Below are 23,787 nucleotides of genomic sequence, written 5' to 3'. Positions count from 1 at the left end.
CGGCGCCTGGCCGGGTTTCCTTCCGCGCACGTGGGCGCCCGGGTCCCCGAGTTGAGCAGAGAGCCATGGCGGGCCGTGGGACCGGAGGGAAAGGCGCCGCCGACGCCGAAGCCGCGCTGGGGACCTGCCTGGAAGCGGTGCTGGGCAGCCGGAGCAGCGCCAACCGCGTCTTCGAGATCCTGGAGCTGCTGCAGGTGAGCGAGGCGCACGGGCGCCGCCGGGGGGACCGGGCGCCCCGGCACCTCTTTCTTTTTTTGGGTGGTGGTGGGGAAATCCCAGGAGCCGCATGACCCGAACCAAAGAGGATGGAGAGGAGGAGCCATGTTCAGGAAGGGCAGTTGCCTCTGGCCACGAGTGGACACCAGTCTCAATGCTTCCCATGCTTGGGTAGATGGATGGATAGATGGATGGATGCTGGGTTTAACTCAAAGGAGAAGCCGGGTTCGCAGGTGCTTACTCCCTGGCAAGTGTGGTTCACATTGCAGCCTTGGGCTGGTGACCCCCCCCCTCTCTCTCTCTCACACACACACACACGGACACACACACGCGCAGGCAGGCACACATACAGTCCAAGCCAGCACCTCCCATAGTTCACCAGTGCCAGATTTATGTATAAGCTAAACAAGCTATAGCTTAAAGGTAAAGGTAAAGGGACCCCTGACCTTTAGGTCCAGTTGTGGCTGACTCTAGGGTTGCGGCGCTCATCTCGCTTTACTGGCCAAGGGAGCCGGCGTACAGCTTCCGGGTCATGTGGCCAGCATGACTAAGCCGCTTCTGGTGAACCAGAACAGAAACGCCATTTACCTTCCCGCTGGAGTGGTACCTATTTATCTACTTGCACTTTTACGTGATTTCGAACTGCTAGGTTGGCAGGAGCAGGGACCGAGCAATGGGAGCTCACCCCGTCATGGGGATTCAAACCGTCGACCTTCTGATCAGCGAGCCCTAGGCTCTGTGGTTTAACCCACAGCTCCACCCGCGTCCCTTGTTAGCTATAGCTTAGGGCCCCACTTTCTTGGCTTCCCACACTTTCCAAGCATGGAATGTAAACACAGACATGTGATATAACAATCACACATCTAGCAACGGGAGAGAATGAAAATACTGACAAACCATTCATTATTCCATTATTGCGTTCATCAAAACCTATTTGCACTGTTGAATTTATCTTAATGCTGCCAGTGTTTTCAGCTGTACACAATTATTTCCCATATATTCAATAAACGTTTTCTAAATAAACATTTTCTAATCTTCTCTATATGTATGTTCTTCTTGTGCTGTTATTCTATATGTTAAGTCTGCAATCTGAGCATATTCTTTTTTGGTTGGGACCTTGCTGGTTTTCCATTTTCCCTCCTTCCCATTCCCATACAGGATGAGCAGAAGGAGATTGTCTTGTGTGCCATCCGGACCTGCAGCCGCCTCTTTGGGTCTTTGCTTGAACGGGGAGAGCTCTTTGTTGGGAACCTGCCTCTGGAAGAGCCATCTCTGCAAGGTGATGCAAGATATTCATTGTGCAGGAAACTGGTCTAGGGGGGAAATTGTGATGGGCAACACTGGTATTTATTTATCTATTGCTTGCCTGCCATTCACACTAAGGTCCTAGGGCTAGGTCACATCATTAAAACATAACATTTAAACCAGTTTAAAACAACTCTGTGGTTGAGCCACAACCAGCTGAAGACCAGTGACTCCTTCTATTTCTGATATACAGGTGTAGCTGCCAATACAGTGGTACCTTAGTTCTCAAACTTAATCTGTTCCGGAAGTCCGTTCCAAAACCAAGGTGCGCTTTCCCATAGAAAGCAATGCAAAATGGATTAATCCATTCCAGACTTTTAAAGACAACCGCTAAAACAGCAATTTAACATGAATTTTACTTTCTAAGGAGACCATAAAATGAAAGCGATAAACAATGTACTGCAGTCACACAATCAATCAGTAGCTGAACTGGGTTCCACACAGTCACCAAAAAAAGAGCTGCAAACAGAAAAACCCAAAATAAATAGCAAAAACAGACAGACAGACCTCAGCGTAACACTCAAAACAGAAGCACTCAAAACGGAGGCACTCAAAACGGAGCACATTCGGCTTCTGGAAAAAGTTCGCAAACTGGAACACTTACTTCTGGGTTTGCAGTGTTTGGGTTCCAAGTTGTTTGAGTACCAGGTACCGCTGTATTTATGCAGTCAACACAGCTCTATCTGAAATGGATATTGAATAACAGTATCCATGAGTTTTAAAAAAACATGTATAATTAAAGGACTCTCAGACTTATCTAATGTACAGTGAAATAGGTGGAGCACTCTTTCCCTGGGAGAAACACTCAGAAATTGTTCAGCAAAATAAAAAACCCAAACAAATTCCTAACAAGAGAGGTCATCCATAGAATAAGGTTGTTGAACTTGAAAATCCTGACAAAAATCTGTTTGCTCATTTGTTTTTTTCTTTCTTTCTTGACTATAACCTGAACTTGGTTGACCGATACACATGGCCAAAGATGCTTTCCACCCCCCCAAATTAGCAGGCCGATCTCTGAATGTTCTTCTGTATGCGGATGACGCCGCACTTCTTGCCAGATCCCCTATTGGACTGAGGAGAATGTTGCAAGCTCTACATGAATACTGTGATCAGCATGAGCTCCAACCCAACTATGCTAAGACCAAGATCATGGTCTTCTCTGCCCAACCGAGACTCCATCGATGGTTGATGAACGGGATCCCCTTAGAGCAGGTTAACTGCTTTAAATATCTGGGACAAGTAATACGGTCAAATAGGTCTTTTCTGGCTCATAGAGACTATATAACAACCAACGCATCTAAAGCAGCCATCCAGATTAGATCCCTATATGCTAAGAATCAGGCTCAATCAGTGAAGATAGCCTTGAGACTCTTTCAAATGAAAGTCCTCCCCCTTCTTTTGGTGGGCATCTCTTTAGGCTCCCGTAGGGATTTTTTGAAACTGGATTCTATCCAAACGCGATTCCTTAGAGCCATCCTTAGGATTCCCCCCTCGGTAGCGGGTGCGGTTATGAGATTAGAGGTCGGCTGGCAAGCTCTACGGTATGTGGCCTTGAAGACGAAGCTCTGGCTATGGCTCAAGCTTTGTTTTAAACCAGTGGGTATTGCCCCCTTGATATTGAGGGACGATTTCCAATCATCGTGGGAAAGGGAGGTCACTAACGAGGTTCAATCCTGCTTATTGTCTCACCTTTACCTTGAGTCTATGACGTACAATCAAGCTAGAGCTGTGATCTCCCGGAGATTGAGTGACATTGCCAGACAAGAGGACATAGCCCAGGTAAAACCAGGGATGTTCCTAGGGGACCAGATCTATCGGACCATACCAGCCCCCTACCTTGCAGAAATTCACTACGTGGAATACCGTAGACTTCTTACAGCGGCTAGATTAAATGTCCTTGACTCTGCGATATTGTGGGGAAGGTACAGGGGAGTACCATACGCCCAGAGAACCTGTCATTGTGCCATGGGTGTGGTTGAGTCCACCGAACACATTCTCTTGACTTGCCCTTCTTATGCAGAGCTTAGACAAAATTTTATAGACCCACTCCTATGTCAATCTAGCTTCCTACCCGGAGAAAACCAGGTTTTACATTTGCTGAATAACGTCACTAGAGCTATACCTTCCTTGGTGGCCAAATTTCTTTTTTTAGCTTTTAAGCGTCGCAAGACTATAATTGAATGTATTGATATGGGGCTATCTGTTTAGCCCATTTTAGTGTTGGCTAAGTTCTAAAATCTTCCTGGAGTTTTAACTGTGTACTGACAAATGTATTTTTTTTTACTGACTGACGGTCGAATAAAATGATTGATTGATTGGTTGACCGATAAACATTTGATTGACAAAACCCCCGTTTGTCATTCCCATCTGCCTTCTCTCTTTTCTCCATTCCTACTGGGCCCACATCCCCATTTTCTCATCTCGCCCCCTCCAGAGAGTTACAGTGCAGAAGACAAGTACAAAATTTGGATGAGGCATCGATACAACAGTTGCGTACATTGTTTGGGGGAACTGATGGGCCATGAGTCTTTCCAAGTCCAGGTGAGTTTTGCTGGGGTGATGAGTTTGGCTACATGACTCTGCTGTCAGGGAGAAAGGCGGGGTATAAATAAATGTATAGGCAGCCCCATTTACGCAAGTTTATAGCTTTGTAAACAAGCATTTTGGTTTCCCTGCGAATGTCCCAGTCCTCAAACACTCTGCACTTCAATCGGGAGAAAGCCGCACTCGCAGAGCTCAGGCAATGCTGGATTTCGGCATTAATGTTGGCCCTTGTGGAAAGATAACTGCTAAGAGGAAGGTACACTTGGCAAATCCACACCGTGATCGACTCCTGCCTGGAAACCAATGTCCTCACTGTGGAAGGATGTGTGGATCCAGAATTGGCCTCCACAGTCACTTACGGACTCATTGTTAAAACCGTGTTTATGGAAGACAATCTTACTTGGCTATGAGTGGTCGCCAAAGAAGAAGCAGCAGCAAGTTTAATATGTGCACAACCGTGTATATGCTCATCGCTCCAAACCTGGAAGAGACTTGGAAATGTCATAAAGGCATCACTGGAAAGGGTGGAGTGGGGTGTTTGCAGGCTTTTTCAATGGGTTTCAATTATACACAATTTCACTGGTGCGTGCGGTGCCTTGGAATATAGCTCCTGCATGAACGGGGGGCTGCCTGTAATAAAAATAAAAATAAAAAATAATTTATTTATACCCTGCCCATCTGGCTGGGTTTCCCTAGCCACTCTGGGCGGCTTCCAACCGAATATTAAAAACAATACAGTGTCAATAATGCTTGGGGAGGAGGCCGGGCAGTCTTAAGACCCTCACGACTTAAGACTGTGGCTGCATTCGCACGTGCATTGCATCAGTTTAATTGATTATAAGGCTAGCTCTTCAGTCCTGTTTCCTAATGTTATCTTTCCCTCTCCCCCTGTTTATTTTAAGGAATCTGCCCTCTGCACCCTGATGAAATTTGTTGAATTGGAAGCCAAGCACCCTCTGGTCAAGAACGAGTGGCGGTTTAACTTCCCGCGAGAACTTTTGAAAGTAAGTCGCACTTTTGATACTATCGACCATGACATCCTTCTGGAATGTCCAGGGGAGCTGGGGGCTCTGTTATGCAGCGGTTTCGCCCCTTCCTCCTGGGCTGTGTGGCGGTGGGGGATTAGTGTTCAGGCCCCTGGGCTCTCACTTGTGGGGTGCCTCAGGGCTCCGTCCTCTCCCCCATGCTTTTTAACATCTACATGAAGCCGCTGGGAGAGATTATTAGGGGGTTTGGGCTGGGTGTTCACCAGTATGCGGATGTTACCCAGCTCTGCCTCTCTTTTAAATCAGAACTGCTGAAGGTGGTGAATGTCCTGTGAGGGTGGTTGGAGGTGTTTGGAGGATGGATGGTGGTTAACAGATTGAGGTTGAATCCAGACAATATTGTTTTTTGGGGGGATGGGGTGGGCAGGTGTGGGGGACTCCCTGGTCATGACTGGGGTAACTGTGCCCCTGAAGGACCAGGTGCGCAGCCTGGGAGTCATTCTAGACTCACAGCACCCTTTTTGCCATCATTTATTCCCTCTTTGTCTCTGAAGATTTGTTTATGGTCCAATTTGGGATTAACATAAAGTATTCCCCCCTTTTTTTCTTCTTCTTCAAGCATATGAATTCCTGTCCTAATCCTTTATTTAACAATCATCTTCTGTGTTGTCTCTTTATACAGGTTGCTTGGTAGCAAATAACAGCTAGTTTTTGTCTCGCCAAAATATGTGTTATCCTAATTCGTCAGTTTTTATTGTTCAAACCATTAACATTCAAAGAGAGCGATTTTAAATCCATCATTGATTCTTTTTATACAGCTTAAAGTCATTTTAAAAACTTGTAATGACCTTATTTACTATCTTCTTCTTCCCGCTATTCCACCTGCTTATCTCATAGTTCCTTTTTGTATTTCCTCCAAAATTCTTCTGCTTTTATTGGCTCTACACATCTTTGCTTTATATGTAAAAGAAAGTCCTTCTGGATATTCCCTTCTCACAGATCATACTTTGTCCTCTATTGGCCTGTTTTAGGGTTCTTCCCTCTTGGCGTATTTTGTTCCCTTAAGCATCCTTTTATCACCCTCTTTTTTGAGGGAGCTTAAGGATTGGCACTAAGAAAGCAAGTTTGTTGTTTGTGTATCGCAAGCCAGCTCACACGTGGCTCTCCAGATGTTGCAGAACCCCTAACATCCATAAGTTCTGACCATAAAGGTAAAGGTAAAGGGACACCTGACCATTAGGTCCAGTCGTGGCCGACTCTGGGGTTGCGATGCTCATCTCACTTTATTGGCTGAGGGAGCCGGCGTACAGCTTCCAGGTCATGTGGCCAGCATGACTAAGCAGCTTCTGGCGAACCAGAGCAGTGCACGGAAACACCATTTACCTTCCTGCCGGAGTGGTACCTATTTATCTACTTGCACTTTGACGTGCTTTCGAACTGCTAGGTTGGCAGCAGCAGGGACCAAACAACGGGAGCTCACCCCGTCGCGGGGATTCGAACTGCCAACCTTCTGATCGTCAAATCCTAGGCTCTGTGGTTTAACCCACAGCGCCACCCGCGTCCCTCCCAGTTCTGACCATAGCTGTCAACTTTCCCCCTTTTTTAAGGGAAATTCTCTTATTCCAAATAGGATTTCTTGCAAGAAAAGGGAAAAGTTGACAGCTATGGTTCTGACCATTTTCCATGCTGCCTGGGAATGATGGGAGCTGGACTACATCAACATTGTTGGACAGCCACACGTTTTGTGGCATAGCTAAAGGTCCATTTGGGTTAGCATTTTTGTTCCAGCTAACCAAATGGTCTGGGAGGTATGCAAGCATCTAGGAAGGCCTTGCTTAGCGTGGTTGCTTGTTTTCATAGTACATGGCATTCAGAGATACACTGTCTGAAAATGGAGGTTCTGTTTGAGCAAGAAACTGCATCTCAGTGAAATGGGTGGAGCGTTGAGTGAAAAGGGATGGGTAGTATGATGGTTCAGCTGATCTTGCCTGCTGATCTCCTGGCTTCCTTTCCTTGCATTTTTCTTTTAAAATTTATTTTCTGCTAGGTGGTTGTGGACGGCTTAATCCCGGTGGAAGATAATTCTTCGCTCTTGATTTCTCGCTTCCAAGAATACTTGGAACATGACGATGTCCGGTTCTTTGTGATGAAGTCAGCGGCTGAAAACGTGGCTAGCGTCATGCAGAAGACCAAAAAGGTACTGGAAAATGTCAGCCGGCTTCAATGAAGAAGCTGAGCCCAGGGTGGAGCCTTGTAAATGACGAGGCATGTCCATATAGATGAACAGGTGGTGCTCATCAGATACAGTGGTGCCTCGCAAGACGAAAAGAATCCGTTCTGTGATTCTCTTTGTCTAGCGGTTTTTTCGTCTTGCGAAGCAAGCCCATTGAAGGATTAGCGCTATTAGCGGCTTTTAGCGGCTTATCGGATCAGCTGATAAGCGGATTAGCAGCTTAGAAAAGGGGGGAAAGGAAAAAAAAAACCCGCAGGAACTCGCAAGACATTTTCGTCTTGCGAAGCAAGCCCATAGGAGATTCGTTTTGCGAAGCACCTCCAAAACGGAAAACTCTTTCGTCTAGCGAGTTTTCCGTCTTGCGAGGCATTCGTCTTGCGGGGCACCACTGTAAGGGTCAGTCTCCAAAGTCTGCAATCTCCAGGAGCAGAGAATAATAATAATAATAATAATAATAATAATAATAATAATAATTTATTTATACCCCACCCATCTGGCTGGGCTTCCCCAGCCACTCTGGGCGGCTTCCAACAAAATATTAAAATACCATAATACATCAAACGTTAAAAGCTTCCCTAAACAGGGCTGCCTTCAGATGTCTTCTAAAAGTCTGGTAGTTGTTCTTCTCTTTGACATCAGGTGGGAGGGCATTCCACAGGGTGGGTGCCACTACCGAGAAGGCCCTCTGCCTAGTTCCCTGTAACTTGGCTTCTCGCAGTGAGGGAACCGCCAGAAGGCCCTTGGAGGTGGACCTCATTGTCTGGGTAGAACGACATTATTATTATTAGTAGTATTAGTAGTAGTACGCTGCCCATCTCATTGGGTTGTCCCAGTCTCTGAGCGACTTTCAACATATATAAAAACACAATAAAGCATTAAACGTTTAAAACTTCCAGATAAAGGGCTGCCTTCAGATGTCTCCCAATGCTTTTTTTTTTTTTTACTTCTTTCTTTTTTACATGCACAGACTACTTATTATAATGATGAAAAAATTCAGCTTGGAGAAATTCACTAGGAAAGCATGGTTCTAAAGCAGCAGTAGCATGAAATCATGGTATTAGTAGTCTTATTACTTTTACTATTATTACTACTACTACTATTTAGGATTAATGGCTTCTAAACAGTTCACAAATTAAAAAAACCAATTGCAGATTGGCAACACCCCTTCACCAAAACACCAGATGATTCTCAGCACATGGTAACATGGAGGCAGGCTTTTTGCATCAAGAGAGGAAGATGTAGCCTTCTCTGAGTTGGGGAGAAATTTAACCGCTCATTAAAATAAATTGCGAGAAATGTTTTTGCCAGCTCTGTTAGAAATAAGGAGGGACATTTTGCTTGTTGCCGGGAAAAGATTCCCCATCCTGCTTTTTGGTGCTTGTGATCACTGCCCAAAGCAGGGGACTCGTGCAACACCCTCACCTTGAAATCGGATATTTTTATTGATTTTCCATTTTTAACAATATTATAACATCATATTACCTTTTACAAATTTTAGCTCTGCTGATCTTTTGACTTCCCTCCGTTCCATCATTTGGTTTTTATAGAACACAACTTAAATCCGCACATTTATAACCATCAAAATTCTACATTTATCATTTATTCTACATTTATTATTTAAAACCTAAAGCACAAGTAGAAGGTTTATCGCTGTCCTGCTAGTGTCTTTATATGGTTACAATGATGGTCTGTGTATTGAACAAATTTACTCCACTCTCCCTGGAACGCTTGGTCCCTCTGGTTTCAGATTCTCCCTGTCAGCTTTGCCAATTCCACATACAGTGGTACCTCGGGTTAAGTACTTAATTCATTCCAGAGGTCCATACTTAACCTGAAACTGTTCTTAACCTGAAGCACCACTTTAGCGAATGGAGCCTCCTGCTGCCGCTGCGCTGCCGGAACATGATTTCTGTTCTCATCCTGAAGCAAAGTTCTTAACCTGAAGCACTATTTCTGGGTTAGCGGAGTCTGTAGCCTGAAGTGTATGTAACCTGAAGCATATGTAACCCGAGGTACCACTGTAGTCCATCATCTTCATCTGCCACTTGTCTATCGTCGGTAATTCTTGCTGCTTCCACTTCTGGGCTAATAAAATTCTAGCTGCTGTAGTAGCATACATAAACAATTTTTGGTCAACTTTTAATATTTCCACTCCTTTCATCCCCAAGAAGAATGTTTCCGGTTTTGGGGGGAAAGTATATCTAAACTTTTTTTTTTAACTCATTGTAAATATTTCCCCAAAATACTTTAACTTTATCACAATTCCACCACATACGATAAAAATCACCCTCTTTAACGTTACATTTCCAACAATTCTTATTACTCATTTTATGCATTTTAGCTAATTTAGTTGGTGTTGAATACCATCTATGCATCATTTTCATTATAGTTTCTTTCAATGCCATGCATGCAGTGAATTTAATTCTGTAATTCCATAACTTTGACCAGGCTTTGAATTGAATATTATGGCCAATTTCTTTTGCCCACGTAATCATCACCTCTTTAACCTCTTCATCTTTTGTATGCCATTCTAAGTCATACATTTTTGATAAGATTTTTATTTTTCCTCCCCACAATTCGGTTTCTAGCTTAGATCTAAAAGTTTCAAGGCCATTCTTCCTATTATCCTTTTAAAATACATCATTTATTAAATGATATTGCATTCATGTTTGGTTCTTTGTGTGTCTTCCACGATACAACAATGTGGGGTTTTTCCTATTCTGCAGGTGCCACTTCCAGTGTACCAGAAAAATGCCTTTGCTCTCATTTCAACTATTTCCATGCCGAGCGAGGAGAGCGAGATACAGAACTTCCTAGTGAGAAGCAGTGAGTGAAATGTGGCAGCTGCTTGTTCGGACATATTTGTGTTAGGACTGGGGCGCTTTGACCCACGCAGCCCCCCTAAAGTGCTCAGCGACTCTACCTTGCCAGCGTTGGAGATTTCAGTGAGGCAGCCCAAGGGCCACGATCACTTGAGAGCAGCTTTATAGGGGCCTCAGGCTAGGGATGGGCAGGGTCAGAGGCAAAAGTGGTCAGAGCCCTTCATGCAGCAGGCTGCATCCCATCCTCACGAATGTCGAGAGTTTTCTACCTGTACAGGTGCCTCTCTAAGCTCCCTGGCCTTGGAAGCACCAGACATTTGAAACAGCATCACGCCACTTTCAACGGGCATGGCTTCCCCCTGAGCATCCTGGGGACGGGGCTGTGTCAGCATCGCCCTAGAGCCAGTTCACCAACTGGACTCATGCACCTCAACCCCGACTGGGCTAGGCGAGCTGGGAAGCACCGCCAGAGACCTCCTTTCTCACAGGAACAGGTCACAGTGCTGTGGAGTCACAGCTTAGAGCTGAGAGCACCGGATTCACTGTCTCAATAATACAGTCGTTGCGCAGCAGAGTTTTGCAGAGTCTTGCAGAGTATAAACCACTCGGAGAGCAGCTCTGTAGAATATCTTCCTTTTATTCTGTAACTACAACTATGATACAAAACTATATACAGAGCTGAATATTCTAAGCATAAATCAATGCTACACTGAGAGTCTGCAGCTGCACTTAGCAGCAATCTTATCTCTAGAATCTCTAACACTCTCACTTTCTCCGATATACTGACTGACTGTCTCTCACTCACACACACACAATGATATGTTGCTGGGCAGAATAAGTAGATAGGCAGGACACGCCTCCTCCTCTCTGGAGAGTCAGCAGAGACCATCAGGAGATGATCAGGAGATTCTTGGGTATGGGAGGGGTGAAATCTCCTCAGGCTGTTGTTTGCTAATGGTATTAAGAGTTGTTTGGGGGCAGCCTCACAGAGCTAAAATTCCCAGACTTATTATTGCTTATTATTTAGATTTGTATAATGCCCTTCATCCATAAATCCCAGCATAAAGGTACTAGATCAAAATGCAAAATGCACGATAAAAACAAGAATGAAACAAAACAATAAAGCAGTAAATCAGTAGTACAAACTGTAGGTAATGCAAATCACTGTCCTGTGATTTCATATATGAGTTTGTACTACTGATGAAGCCCAAGATGGTGAAACATGGCTAATATTCCGGAAATCCTTGTCTTAGACTCTGTGAAAGGATTCTGTGGAACTGCAACAACCTTTCGTGTGGATTGTTGGACTCTATGGACAGACAGGTGGAATAGACACTTTCATATATATGGACCTTATGCATAAACTGATTAGAGTATGAACTGATCCACTGGGTCTTCTACATTTTTTGTTGAACTTCATGAGCTACTTCTGTTGAAATCTACATTGCAATACAATGAATAGGATATATTATTTTTTCAAACGTACAGCCAGTTACGTCTTGTGTGTTTATTGAATATGTTTCACATAAACAGAGGTTTGTTGTTGTTTTGGGGTCTGGACTTTCTGCAGGCTGAACATGGGCTCCACTGCAGAGGTGTGGCTCCTGCCTCGCAGACTTGGTTGCACTTTGCGCTTTTGTTTACCTGACGGTCTCCTTCTTTTCCTCTCCCCCTGCAACAGCTAACCAAGAAGAATGGAAAGTCTCAAAGCTGAAGGTAGGTATTTTGGGCGGCTGAATGGAATTCCGTTTCTGCTCTTGACTTGCACGTCCTGTTTCGTTGACAGCAGGATGGGGAGGATGGGCGGCCGACCTCTGGGGAGCATCGCAATTTGCATCAGCCCCAACTAGCATGTCCTACGATTGGGCATGGGGTTGAGGGCACCAGGTTGGCTAACTGGGTTTAGGGTTGCTCTCTGATGCAACTGTTTTGCACCTGTGCAGGTGGCTGTCTGAGTGTTTCTGTCATGAATTCTACTGATATTGACCCACAGCGGATTCCAACATGTAGTTAGCAGAGTAAAAACCTAAACATGTTGCAGGATTCCCCAAAAATGGACCAGAGGCAATTAATATTTCATCCAGCAGAGCTTTACTGTTATTGAAGGCAAATGAGCGTAATGGTCACAAATCCAATTCATTCAGGATTGGCACTGCCCATAAGAAATCCAGTTGCGGCAGACCTAACTTAAACTTACAATAACTTATACAGTGGTACCTCAGGTTACAAACACCTTAGGTTACAAACACTTCAGGTTACAGACTCAGCTAACCCGGAAGTAGTACCTTGGGTTAAGACCTTTACCTCAGGATGAGAACTGAAATCGTGCGGCGGCGGCAGTGGGAGGCCCCATTAGCTGAAGTGGTACCTCAGGTTAAGAATGGCTTCAGGTTAAGAACGGACCTTCAGATCGAATTAATTTGTAACCAGAGGTACCACTGTAATAAGACTAAAACCTTAACGCTCAGCATACTATATACAGAACACCACACCAGAAGGAAAGAGAGATAGAAAGTGAAGCCCAGGTTCCTTCTGACCTTATCATTCTAGTCAGACAGAAAGAGATAACAAGCCCGGGTTAAGCCAGCTGTACTCAGCTTCTCTGAAGGAATAACCCAAACATCATGAACTTTTTGCTTGGTTCCAGTTGTATCACACAGAGAAGCTTCCAGAACCCTCTTGAATTAATTAGAATAGGAAAGATCTCCACACATCAGATTGATACTTTCTGTACCAAGAAATGCAAACTGATAGTTTCTTCCCGGAAGTGACGAGGGAGCAGGGATGGTGGCCGTCATAGGCTCCTTTTTGTGGTCTTTCATCAGTAGCCACCGACTGAGGTCCAGGCTAGCTATTCTCAAACTAGCTTCCTTCAGAGGGAATGCTCTGCATATATTCCTATCCCAGCCAACCCCAGAGCATCAGCTGTAGAACCCCCTGTTGCAAAGCAATCTGCAGAATGTTCTAGGGTCTTCTGGAATGTTCCGGAATCCATTCTGGAACGCTCCTCCCGTGGTTGGAGGTTGCTGGGGAAGAAAATGTGCTTGCTCTTATAAATCCTCTCATTGAAGAAATCTGAACCCGCCGAGAAGCTTTCAAAGAATTCCCTGGTTTTTCCTGGGATGAGAGTGTGAAGACCGTAGTGGTCGATCCACGAAGCCCCTTTTGGTGTGATAATGTTTTCCAACATGAGCCCACTAAAGCCGAATGAACGCAAGATGGTTCCTACGGAGAGCTGCTTCCTCCATGTTCTTTCTGCCCTTTCTGTTTCCAGGAGCACAGACGAGCGTTTGAGAGGATGTGGCTCGTATTTCTCAAGTACAAGGTGAGTGGCTAGTGCTGTTGAAGGTTTTCGTAGAATTGTAGAGTTAGAAGGGACCCCATGGGTCATCTAGCCCAACCCCCTGCACTGCAGGAATCTCAATTAAAGCTTCCGTGGGTTTTGCTTTAATGTCACGCTAAAAAAACAACTGCACTCTTTCGTTAAAGTAGGTTTTTTAATGATTTCTTTCAAGCGGTTTTACCCCAAAGAGGGCTCCCAGAGTGGTTTGCAGTGACCAAATATCGCACCGGCCCCTCAGGCTAAAAAGGGACAGCGCAAAAGGGGGAAAAGGGAGATTTGGGAGGAAGGAAGGGAATGCAAAAGCTGGGCGCCAGTTCTAAAGTTCTTCATAAAGATCATCTGGAATAAGAACGGTTCTGGGAGAGGAGGAGCCGGAAGTTGTTCTTCTTCCAGCAGAGCCGATGGTGTGGCCCTGCTCTGCTTTCTTTCCTTTCCTCTTCTATAGCCTGATGGATCGTCATCCATGGTGGATGATGCTGGAAGGAAAACCTGCTTGACTGTGACTGTCTGACTATCCTTCCTCTCTCCCCAGCTACCTGGCAGCCTCTACAAAAAAGTGCTGGTAATACTTCACGACTCGATCCTCCCTCATATGAACGAGCCAACCCTCATGATAGACTTCCTGACTGTCGCCTATGACGTAGGTAGGTCGAGAGGTTGCGTTCTCCAGGCAATCAAGAGTGGTGATGCTGGACTGGCAAGTCAGCTGTGGGCCATATGAGCTTTGGGGTGAACCTGAGTGGCCAACCTGGGGGAACAGGGGCGGCGAGAGGCCAGAGGAATCCAGGTCTTTTGCACTCCTGGCTAAGGAGGGTCTCTGGCTTGGCTCTGGCATATGCCGTATTTTTCGCTCCATAAGACGCACCTGACCATAAGACGCACCTAGTTTTTAGAGGAGGAAAACAAGAAAAAAAATATTCTGAAGGAAACAGTGAATGTATGATTTTTGGGGTTCATGCTGTGGCCACAGACATGTGATTTGACGGTGAGTTTGGGGTAGCCCAATGCAAAAATCCTGAGAATCCATGTGGATCCGTGCTTTGTAACCACATTTTTGCGCCATTGCAGCCCCACGAAACAGTGGATGCGGGGGTTTTTTTGGTTCAGGCTGTAGCCATGGACATGCTATGTGATCTGATGGTGAATTTGGGGTGACCCAATGCAAAAATCCTGAGGATCCATGTGCTTTTACATCCCCCCTCCCAGGCAGCCTCCTTTATCACTAGTGTCCTTTATCTTCCTCCCAATCGCTTGCCGATCAGCTGCTCAGTGGCTTTGTTTTAACACCCCCTTTCCTCTTTCAAAAAACCCCCCACGATCTGCTTTTTGCCCCCGGGCAACTCGGCTCCAGGGACCATGCTTTTGCTCCATAAGACGCACAGACATTTCCCCTTCTTAGGAGGAAAAAAGTGTGTCTTATGGAGCAAAACATGTGGTAATCAGTCAGCCCTAAAGTGTTTTCTGCCTCTCTGCCAGCATGGAACTCGACGATGGTCTGTGTGGGCCTCTTGGTAGTCACCCTTCCATGCTGGGCTGCTGCAATGCGCTTGATGTAGGGCTGCCCCTGGAGACTGTCTGAAAGCTGCAGTGAACACAGGATTCGGCTGCTAAGTTGAGGGGGGGGGGAGGGCAAGAATAAAAACGGAATTAGTAATACAAAATATATAATGATAATAATTAGCTTCAGCAAGGCAGCTGCATCATGTGCCTTCATACTGTGACAACTTGGTAAAACATTCTGACTGCATGTCTTGTGAGTGGCCGAACTAGGATTTGTGATCCAGTATATGCTGTTGACTTATGTATGCAGGTTTTCAGCATTTTAGAAATTTGTTTCTAATATAATAATCTATTGTAATAATTTATTATTTATACCCCGCCCATCTGGCGGCTCCCAACAGAATATTAAAAACACGATCAAACATTAAAAACTTCCCTAAACAGGGCTGCCTTCAGATGTCTTCTAAAAGTCAGATAGTTTATTTCCTTGACATCTGATGGGAGGGCGTTCCACAGAACGGGCGCCACTACCGAGAAGGCCCTCTGCCTGGTTCCCTGTAACCTCGCTTCTCGCAATGAGGGAACCGCCAAAAGGCCCTTGGAGCTGGACCTCAGTGTCTGGGCTGAACGATGGAGTTGGAGACGCTCCTTCAGGTTTAAATAATAGCATTCAGTCCACACGCATGTGTAGTTCTGCTTACGAGTTAAGAACCTGGTTCCTACCCATTTGTTGCTTCCCCAATAACGTTCCCCCCCCCCCCCGGGCTTTCCCTGATGCATAAGACTGAACCCTATTATTACAGAATTCCTGCTTTTATAATATATACTGTTTTCGGTTGTTTTTCTGGTGGAAGGTGGTGGACTGGAGGTTTTTTAAACAGGTTGTGTAGTGGTTGGGAGTTACTCATGCGTAATCCTGCCCCGTTTGAGCATTGGATTGCCTGGTTAAACCCTCCGGACTGCACAGCCCATCTCAGTGTGGCTGCCCTTAATCACTCGTAGAATCTGTGGGCGTTTTTTAAAGCGTTGCCAACATAAGAGTTGTTTGACGCCCAATCGTCTCCGCCTCTCACTGCGCGGGAGTCTCCTGCGCAGGGTGGGCGTGGGCAGCGGGGTGCTTGGGCTCTCCTCGCTAACTTCCAACGAAGAGTCCTGGAGCCCCTGCACCTCCCTGTCCCGTTGCTCTCCTGGATCCCTGGTGCTACACTCATTCTCTTCCCCTTCTTCCTGGCTGAGTCTCCCCCTAGCGCTGGGACCTTCTCCTGCAGAATCAGAGACCCTCTCCTTCTCCCGTGCCTCTGATGTCAGTTCCCTGACAGGTTGCATGGCCATCTGTCAAGTATTCTTTAGCACTGCAGGGGGTTGGACTAGATGACCCTCGGGTCCTCTTCAAGCTCTACAATTCTGCGGTGTGGTTATGGTTTTTTAAAAAATTGGTGTATTTCTGTGTATTGCTTAGAAAAAAATTAAGCAGTTTAGAATTGCTTTTATTTTAAGTAAGCGAATGAATGCTTCTCTCACAGGTGGAGCAATCAGCCTCCTTGCCTTGAACGGGTTGTTTGTCCTGATTCTACAGCATAACCTGTAAGTTTCCTCGGCTCCCTGGGATGTGAGCCACTCTTGGGATAATCATGCATTGAAGCCCTTTCGTATGCTGAATGGGCGGTGTTTGGCGAGTGAACCTTGGTTAAAGATCTTGGTTGTTGCCATCTCTCACAGAGATAGGGAGGCCAGCTCAAGATGCTAAATGTACAGGGACGTTGTACAGGGAATGTGCAGGCCCCTCGCTCTGTATCTGCGTCAACCCCACGCGAAACTCGCCTTTTGCAAGCCGAGTTGCGCCCAAACATCTATCGTCAACCGTATTATAGAAGCACCATAAGTAAAACACAGAACACCACACGACGCAGCGCAAAATAATCTTTAAGTGACTGGCTGGACAAGAGAGTTTATGGGCAGCTGGACAGGGGTGTCTGCGTGAAAAAAGTCTTTAAGAGACTCCTGGAAAGCAAAAGCAAGAATTCCTACCAAATTCCACAGCACTTGGGAACAGTGAGGCTAAATCTCCAATTTCTGTAGCACAGGGGACAACTAACAACCCTTATCCAAAATATTTTTGGTGGTCGAGCTAGGCTTTATAAGAGCTCAGGCGATCCTTAAGAGCTTTGTGTATTAACTCTAGAGCCTTGAACCTGGCTGGGTAGGCGTAGTTTATTTATTTTTTAAGAGATGACTTTGAGATTGGCTTTGAACCAAAGAGCCACTTCTGGTTGTTCTTGCTGGAGCTCCTGCATGTTGCGCTAAACCGTGGTTTGGTGTGAAGTGCAAACGCAGCTGCTGTGTTAAATGAGAGTTTTCACTATCTTTGGAGTCAGTAGTCACTCAGATGTGTAAGAGGGTTCAGCAAGGCAGTTTGTCTATCTGTTTTGGTCTCCATAGGGAATATCCGGATTTTTACAAGAAGCTCTACAGCCTTCTGGACCCATCTATCTTCCACGTGAAATACCGCGCCAGGTTTTTCCGTTTATTGGATTTATTCCTGTCTTCCTCGTAAGTACGCACATGACCAAAATGCCACAAGGCCCCTTTGTCTCCTGCTTGCTTAGACTTTGATCAAGTAACATGAAGGCTCATTTCCCCTTTGGCTGTTTCCAAAGGCTGGCCTAGCCCTCCTAAAACCTTCTTCATTTTCTTTGGGAACAGAGAATACAGTGGTACCTCAGGTTACATATGCTTCAGGTTACATATGCTTCAGGTTACAGACCCCGCTAACCGAGAAATAGTGCTTCAGGTTAAGAACTTTGCTTCAGGATGAGAACAGAAATCGTGCTCTGGCGGCGCGGCAGCAGCAGGAGGTCCCATTAGCTAAAGTGGTGCTTCAGGTTAAGAACAGTTTCAGGTTAAGAACAGAGCTCCAGAACGAATTAACTACTTAACCTGAGGTACCACTGTAAATGAGACAGGTTTGAGGATCTCTTTTCAGTAGGTTTTAAATCCACAAAGAACCTCTGAAAATCCACCCACCTCCTCCATAAAACTAAACAACCTCCCCACTTCAATTACTTTGATTTTAGGTGCTGGAGTACTTTTGAAAGGCCTGCTTTTCTCTGCAGCATGCCTTAAACATAATTTGCAATAAGCAATTGGCAAGACAGGCGCTGAGATTCAGAAGCAGGGGAGAAAAATATATGGGGGAAGCTGTGTTCCGCATCATGTTTAAATTGTGCAAATAAGCAGATTTGCATATTTGTTTTATTGCGTGAAATTTATACCCCGCTTAATTGTAACAAAAAACCCCCAAATCCCTTCAAAGTGGTTTACAATTTGAAGAGTTGCGTACCCAAGTACAGTCGTACCTTGGTTCTCGAATAGAATCCGTTCCGGACGTCCGTTCGACTTCTGAAAACGTTTGAAAACAAAGCCTTGGAAGCCCCGTTGGACATTCAGGTTCCAAAGAACGTTCGCAAACCGGAACACTCCTGGGTTTGCGGTGTTCAGGAGCCAAAACGTTCGAGTTGCAAGGCGTTCGACAACCAAGGTGTGACTGTACTGATATTCAGAGGCCTTTTCTTTGAGTGACCTTGAACTGGGCTTGTGTGATGGTGAGGAAGAGAGGAAGAGAGTTTTCACCACCCTCTCCTCTTCCCTTCCAATAGGCACTTGCCCGCATATCTGGTGGCTGCCTTCACAAAGCGACTCGCTCGCCTGGCACTCACAGCACCGCCTGACAGCTTACTGATTGTCATCCCCTTCATCTGCAACCTCTTGCGGAGGCATCCGGCGTGCAAGGTCCTCATCCACAGGCCCGAAGGCCCTGCAGGTAAGAGGAAGGTGGCACAACCTTGAACTATTTCTGGACAAAGGCAAAGGCAGGGCTGAGCTTTTCTGTGAGCGTTCTTTTTGCCTCTGTCCAAAATTGTGAGACATGCACATGCACATAGCTTGCATCAAAGAGGCGCCAACCTTTTGAACCCTATGGAACAGGGGTCAGCAAGGCTTACCGCGCATGGGCCGGAACCCTCCCACGGAGATCCTCCGTGGGCTGGGCTGGCGCAGCGCGACACCTAAATCGCATCTACGCATGTCCACGGTGCCAGAAATTGCTTCTGCACAGAAGTGATTTTCCGGTGTCTGGGCATGCGCAGAAGCAGTTTCTCGAGCCGCGGAAGAGAGTCCCCGTGCCGTGATTTACCAGTTTAGTGCAGTGTGCGGGGACTCAGTGAGCAGGCGGTTCGGTTCGGGAGTGGCTCGTGGGCCGGTTAAAGGGCCTCTGTGGGCTGCTTCCAGCCCATGGGCCTTAGATTGCCGACCCCTGCTATGGAAGTAGGAAAGCCTGGAGGTTTTTTTTAGTACTGTTTATTTGATATTACCGACAACGAAAAAGTATTTCCAATCTTAATGCTTCCATACCATGCATTCAGATACTCAACAAAAAACTGTCCCACCTTTCCTCAAAATCAGCATTCCTTTTTATTTTTTGAAGGAGTGAACTTATCCATTTCGGCCACTTCCAAATGTTTTATTAGCTGCCAGAGTGTGTTGGCGCTTCTGTTTTCTAGGTACCTTTCAAGGGAGAAGAAGACAACCCCTTTCACCACATCATAAATAAGGGAGGCTGTTGGGGTGGGGACCTCAGAGGCTTTGTCGGCATCGGGAAAGACCTCAAGAGAGTTCTGTTGTGCCTGAGGGGGCACCAGGCCCTCTGGCCTAGATGATATATATACCATTGTCTGGGCAACCTCGTCATGCCAGCTGGTGACCATTGGGACTGGTAGGGTGGAAGGCAAGCAGCCCAACAACAGCAGAGAGAGCCAGAGTTGATGACACCTAAAGGCATAAAGGGACGCGGGTGGCGCTGTGGGTAAAACCTCGGCACCTAGGACTTGCCGATCATCAGGTTGGCGGTTCGAATCCCCGCGGCGGGGTGCACTCCCGTTGCTCGGTCCCAGCGCCTGCCAACCTAGCAGTTCGAAAGCACCCCTGGGTGCAAGTAGATAAATAGGGACCGCTTACTAGCGGGGAGGTAAACGGCGTTTCTGTGTGCTGTGCTGGCTCGCCAGATGCAGCTTGTCATGCTGGCCACGTGACCCGGAAGTGTCTGCGGACAGCGCTGGCCCCCAGCCTCTTAAGTGAGATGGGCGCACAACCCTAGAGTCGGACACGACTGGCCCGTATGGGCAGGAGTACCTTTACCTTTACCTTAAAAGCATAAAGCAGGGAGGCCAACAGTAGGTGGCGCTAGAGCCGGTTCTGAGGTGTATCCTCTTGGGACACGGGCTTCACATTTTTGCTGGTAATGGCGTTCTGTGTTTCCTTGTAGAGATGTCAGAAGATCCCTACTTGATGAGTGAAGAAGAGCCTTCGGAAAGCAGAGCGATGGAGAGCTCCCTTTGGGAGATACAGGTACGTTTCTGGGTATCTGAGTGGCTTCCTTGTGTGCTGGTGCCAGGTTCCAGTGAGGGAGCCTGTCGTGGGGGAGCCTGGTCACACCCACTCCAAAAGATGGCCCCCTTGCTACGCCATTGATGGGCTGCTCTAAAAGTGATGCAGAAAGCGCTGGTGGGATTCAGCACTGTGTACCTCTTCAACTTGGCCTGAATCTAGAAAGCCAGGTCACCGGAGAGAAAGGTTTTGCAGAGACCTCTCCCTGATGTGCTTGCTCTCTGCATGCAGGGAGCTCTTCACATCTGGCAGCATTCGAAAGCATGACTGCATTCCCTACTTTCAGAAGTGGAAGTGTCCAGAATTTCACCACTTCGTTTTGCCTAAAATGTAGAAAATGTTCAACGCTTGCCTAGGGAGACACAGGCAACTGCAAACAGGAGCGGGTAGCCCTTCTCTCTAACAAAAGGGATGAGAACCATATTTCACCCAAGATCTGGATTCCCCTTGGGGCAATTTGTGGGTGCGGCAACTGATGTGAATTCTGTCTTTGCACAATGAATCATTTTGCAGGTGGAAATTTTTTTAATTGAAAATATTTCAGTTGAACAAAATAAAGTGAAAAAAATGAAAAAAGTAACAAGTCGTACGTAATTTTTTTAAAAACAAAAAAACCCCAAAGCAAAACAACATTATAATTATATACCTTCTCATCTAGTACAAAGGTATACAAATGAAACTTTTATTCTAATACATATCCATTTATTTATAACCGATTATAATTTTTATAAATGTTTTCCAAATATAGTATTTGTCCATACACAGCCTATGTCTATAAGCTCTCCAATCGTATGTAGCAAGAGTTGTCATGTTTTCTATCCATTCATTAAAGGGAGCCATAGATTTATGTTTCTAGTAGATCAATATCAGTCTTTTAGCTGTAGTGAGGACATATAGAATCCTTTTATGTTAGCCAGTTGTCACATTCCGTGTAGTAGGTAGATAATTTAAAATAATAGTACCCTCTGGCAATGTTAACTTTCCCCCCAAAGTAATATTTGTACAATCTAGTACTCTCTCCTAAAACTTCATAGGCATAGGACATTGAATAAACATATGTGTCAAAGAAGCATTATTACGTGTACAACCTGTTGTCATAGATAGTCCCTTTCTAGACAAAGCCACTGGGAATTTGTGGCAAAATTGAGGTTTGGACAAGGGAGCCTATCCCCTCTTGCTGACAGGAGTGTCTGTCAGAAGCATGTTGGCAATAACTCACATGGTATTAGTGAAGTTAAGTCTTTTTTCAAAGAAACAAAACGGCCCAGGAGGCCAGGCCTAGTGGGCACAGCAACCCTTCCCCTTCCTGCAGTTGTGAGGACTGCCTTCCCTCCACTCTCTTAAGTCTCCTCCTCCAGGTCCTTCCCAAGCAACCTGAGACTTCTCTACCTGGTCTGTCTTTGCTGCGCCTTCTTCATACCTCTTTGGGAACTGGGAGGAGGGGAAGACAGCCTAGTTTCCTCACCAGCCAGACTCATCTCTGGCTCTTGGTCCTTCTTGGTCCCTCTCCTCTCCAGCCTCCACTTCTGCCTCTGCTTCTGGACTGCTCCCTGCCACACCCTCATCCTGCTCACTAAAGCCTGTCCAGCTTCTGGCACATCCTCCTCCCAGTCTGCTCCCTCTTCTCCTCTGACCACTTATCATCATCCCACCACCAATCCCATGGCTCTGAGTCTTCCTCCCTTGGGGTTCCTCAGCTGGTGCCTCCCACCACTCCTCTGTGTCCAACCAGCCCATGACACTTGCACACTTAGCTGCCGTATTTTGCCAGGGATTTGCCGGGGCCACTCTAGCAAGGCCTTGACTTAAGCTGACGGTGAGTTCTGTTCTTCCCGGCGCCTCAGACCCTGCAGAGCCATTACCACCCAGAAGTGTCCAAGGCTGCTACCACAATCAACACGTCGCTGTCGGAGATGGAAGATGACTTATCAGAGCTCCTGGAGTTGACTGCCTATGAGGTAACTGATGCTCTTTGTGTGAATGCAGCAGCAGTGTGTGTGTGAGACTGAAATCCCAGACCCCCTTTTTAAAAACAAAGAAGCTGTTCATCTCCAGCGCTTTCGTTTGCAGAATCTCTAGAAACAGGGGAGCAGCCTTTTTATTTGCTAACTTCAGGAGTGGGGAACTTTTCCCAGACTGAGGGCCCCCCCTGGCCAACATGCCTCTGGCCATATTCCAGTAGTGGGCGGGGCCAGAGGCAAAAGTGGGTGGGGCAATGGGATGCAAATGTTACCATTGCACAGTAAGCTAGTTTCTTCACATGCACAGATACACCTCTCTCTGTCTTATCTCTAGGCAGGCAAAGAGTCAGTGTTCAATCTGCCGCACTGGTGGTGTTTTCCCAGTCAAATTTGCCCCACCAGGGTGGACAGTGGGAGAAAATGGGGGTCCGCAGTATTGGCAAACCAAATTCCAAAAGACTGATGTTTTGTCTGCCTTTTTCTCTCTCTATCTGTCTCTCTCCCCACCGCTACCAGATCTTTGATAGGGACATAAAGAAAGAAGCCACAGATATCCCGCTGGAATTTCAACAAGCCCGAGGTCTGTTTGGCAAGAAGGATGATATTTTTGCTGAATATTTTACATTGGGATGATTAAAAAACAACAACAACTTGTAGTGTTGGAAATACTGTACAAATAAAGCTTTGCTTTTGTTATTTAAGAGGTTGCACATTGCTTGCTTTAAAAAAAAAATACTCAGCACACCTTTGCACCCAGAACAGACCATGTCTAAATATGTGGTTGAATCCCTGGGGTGACCAGTGGGGATGATGATTTATTCAAAACTGTATCCAACATAATTCTCTGCCCACTGGTACAAGGGCTAAGTTTAAATGTTGTGCACCCTGCAATTGTGCTAGTGGAAACTCCCTGTGCAGCAGAGGGCATAATCTCTTAGAATAGAATAGAATAGAATAGAATAGAATAGAATAGAATAGAATAGAATAGAATAGAATAGAATAGAATAGAATCATAGAGTTGGAAGAGACCACAAGGGCCATCGAGTCCAACCCCCTGCCAAGCAGGAAACACCATCAGAGCACTCCTGACATATGGTTGCCAAGCCTCTGCTTAAAGACCTCCAAAGAAGGAGACTCCACCACACTCCTTGGCAGCAAATTCCACTGTCAAACAGCTCTTACTGTCAGGAAGTTCTTCCTAATGTTTAGGTGGAATCTTCTTTCTTGTAGTTTGGATCCATTGCTCCGTGTCCGCTTCTCTGGAGCAGCAGAAAACAACCTTTCTCCCTCCTCTATGTGACATCTTTTTATATATTTGAACATGGCTATCTTGTGCAGTCAAAGTACCAGCCACTTGGTTTATGCATGCAACCCCAATCTCCGAGTGGCGAGAGACCCTGGGGTTATGGTGCTGCTTACCCTGGTCCTCAGTTCC

The 23,787-nt window shown here is 46.1% G+C and overlaps 1 protein-coding gene across 1 annotated transcript; it reads left to right on the top strand.

Moving 5' to 3' along the window:
* On the top strand, window positions 1–23,053 carry NOC4L (nucleolar complex associated 4 homolog). The gene is made up of 15 exons (XM_083476461.1): window positions 1–194; window positions 1,375–1,495; window positions 3,956–4,062; window positions 4,968–5,069; window positions 7,099–7,248; window positions 10,011–10,110; window positions 11,788–11,822; window positions 13,381–13,431; window positions 13,982–14,093; window positions 16,473–16,533; window positions 17,389–17,499; window positions 18,606–18,769; window positions 20,270–20,352; window positions 22,236–22,349; window positions 22,869–23,053. The coding sequence occupies exons 1-15, from the start codon at window positions 66–68 to the stop codon at window positions 22,983–22,985; spliced, it is 1,557 nt and encodes a 518-aa protein (XP_083332587.1). The 5' UTR covers window positions 1–65; the 3' UTR covers window positions 22,986–23,053.
* The last annotated feature ends 734 nt before the right edge of the window (window positions 23,054–23,787 follow it).

This window comes from Podarcis liolepis (genome assembly GCF_965112155.1).
Source record: "Podarcis liolepis genome assembly, chromosome: 15".
Classification (NCBI taxonomy): Eukaryota; Metazoa; Chordata; class Lepidosauria; order Squamata; family Lacertidae; genus Podarcis; species Podarcis liolepis.
The sequence above is the reverse complement of the archived record's forward strand: the minus strand, read 5'-3'. Positions and strand labels throughout refer to the sequence as shown.

Coding starts and splice junctions, on each gene's coding strand:
- NOC4L (XM_083476461.1), top strand. CDS start 66: ATGGCGGGCCGTGGGACCGGAGGGAAAGGCGCCGCCGACGCCGAAGCC. Junction 7,249..10,010: donor TCATGCAGAAGACCAAAAAG/GTACTGGAAAAT, acceptor CCTATTCTGCAG/GTGCCACTTCCAGTGTACCA. Junction 22,350..22,868: donor TGGAGTTGACTGCCTATGAG/GTAACTGATGCT, acceptor CACCGCTACCAG/ATCTTTGATAGGGACATAAA.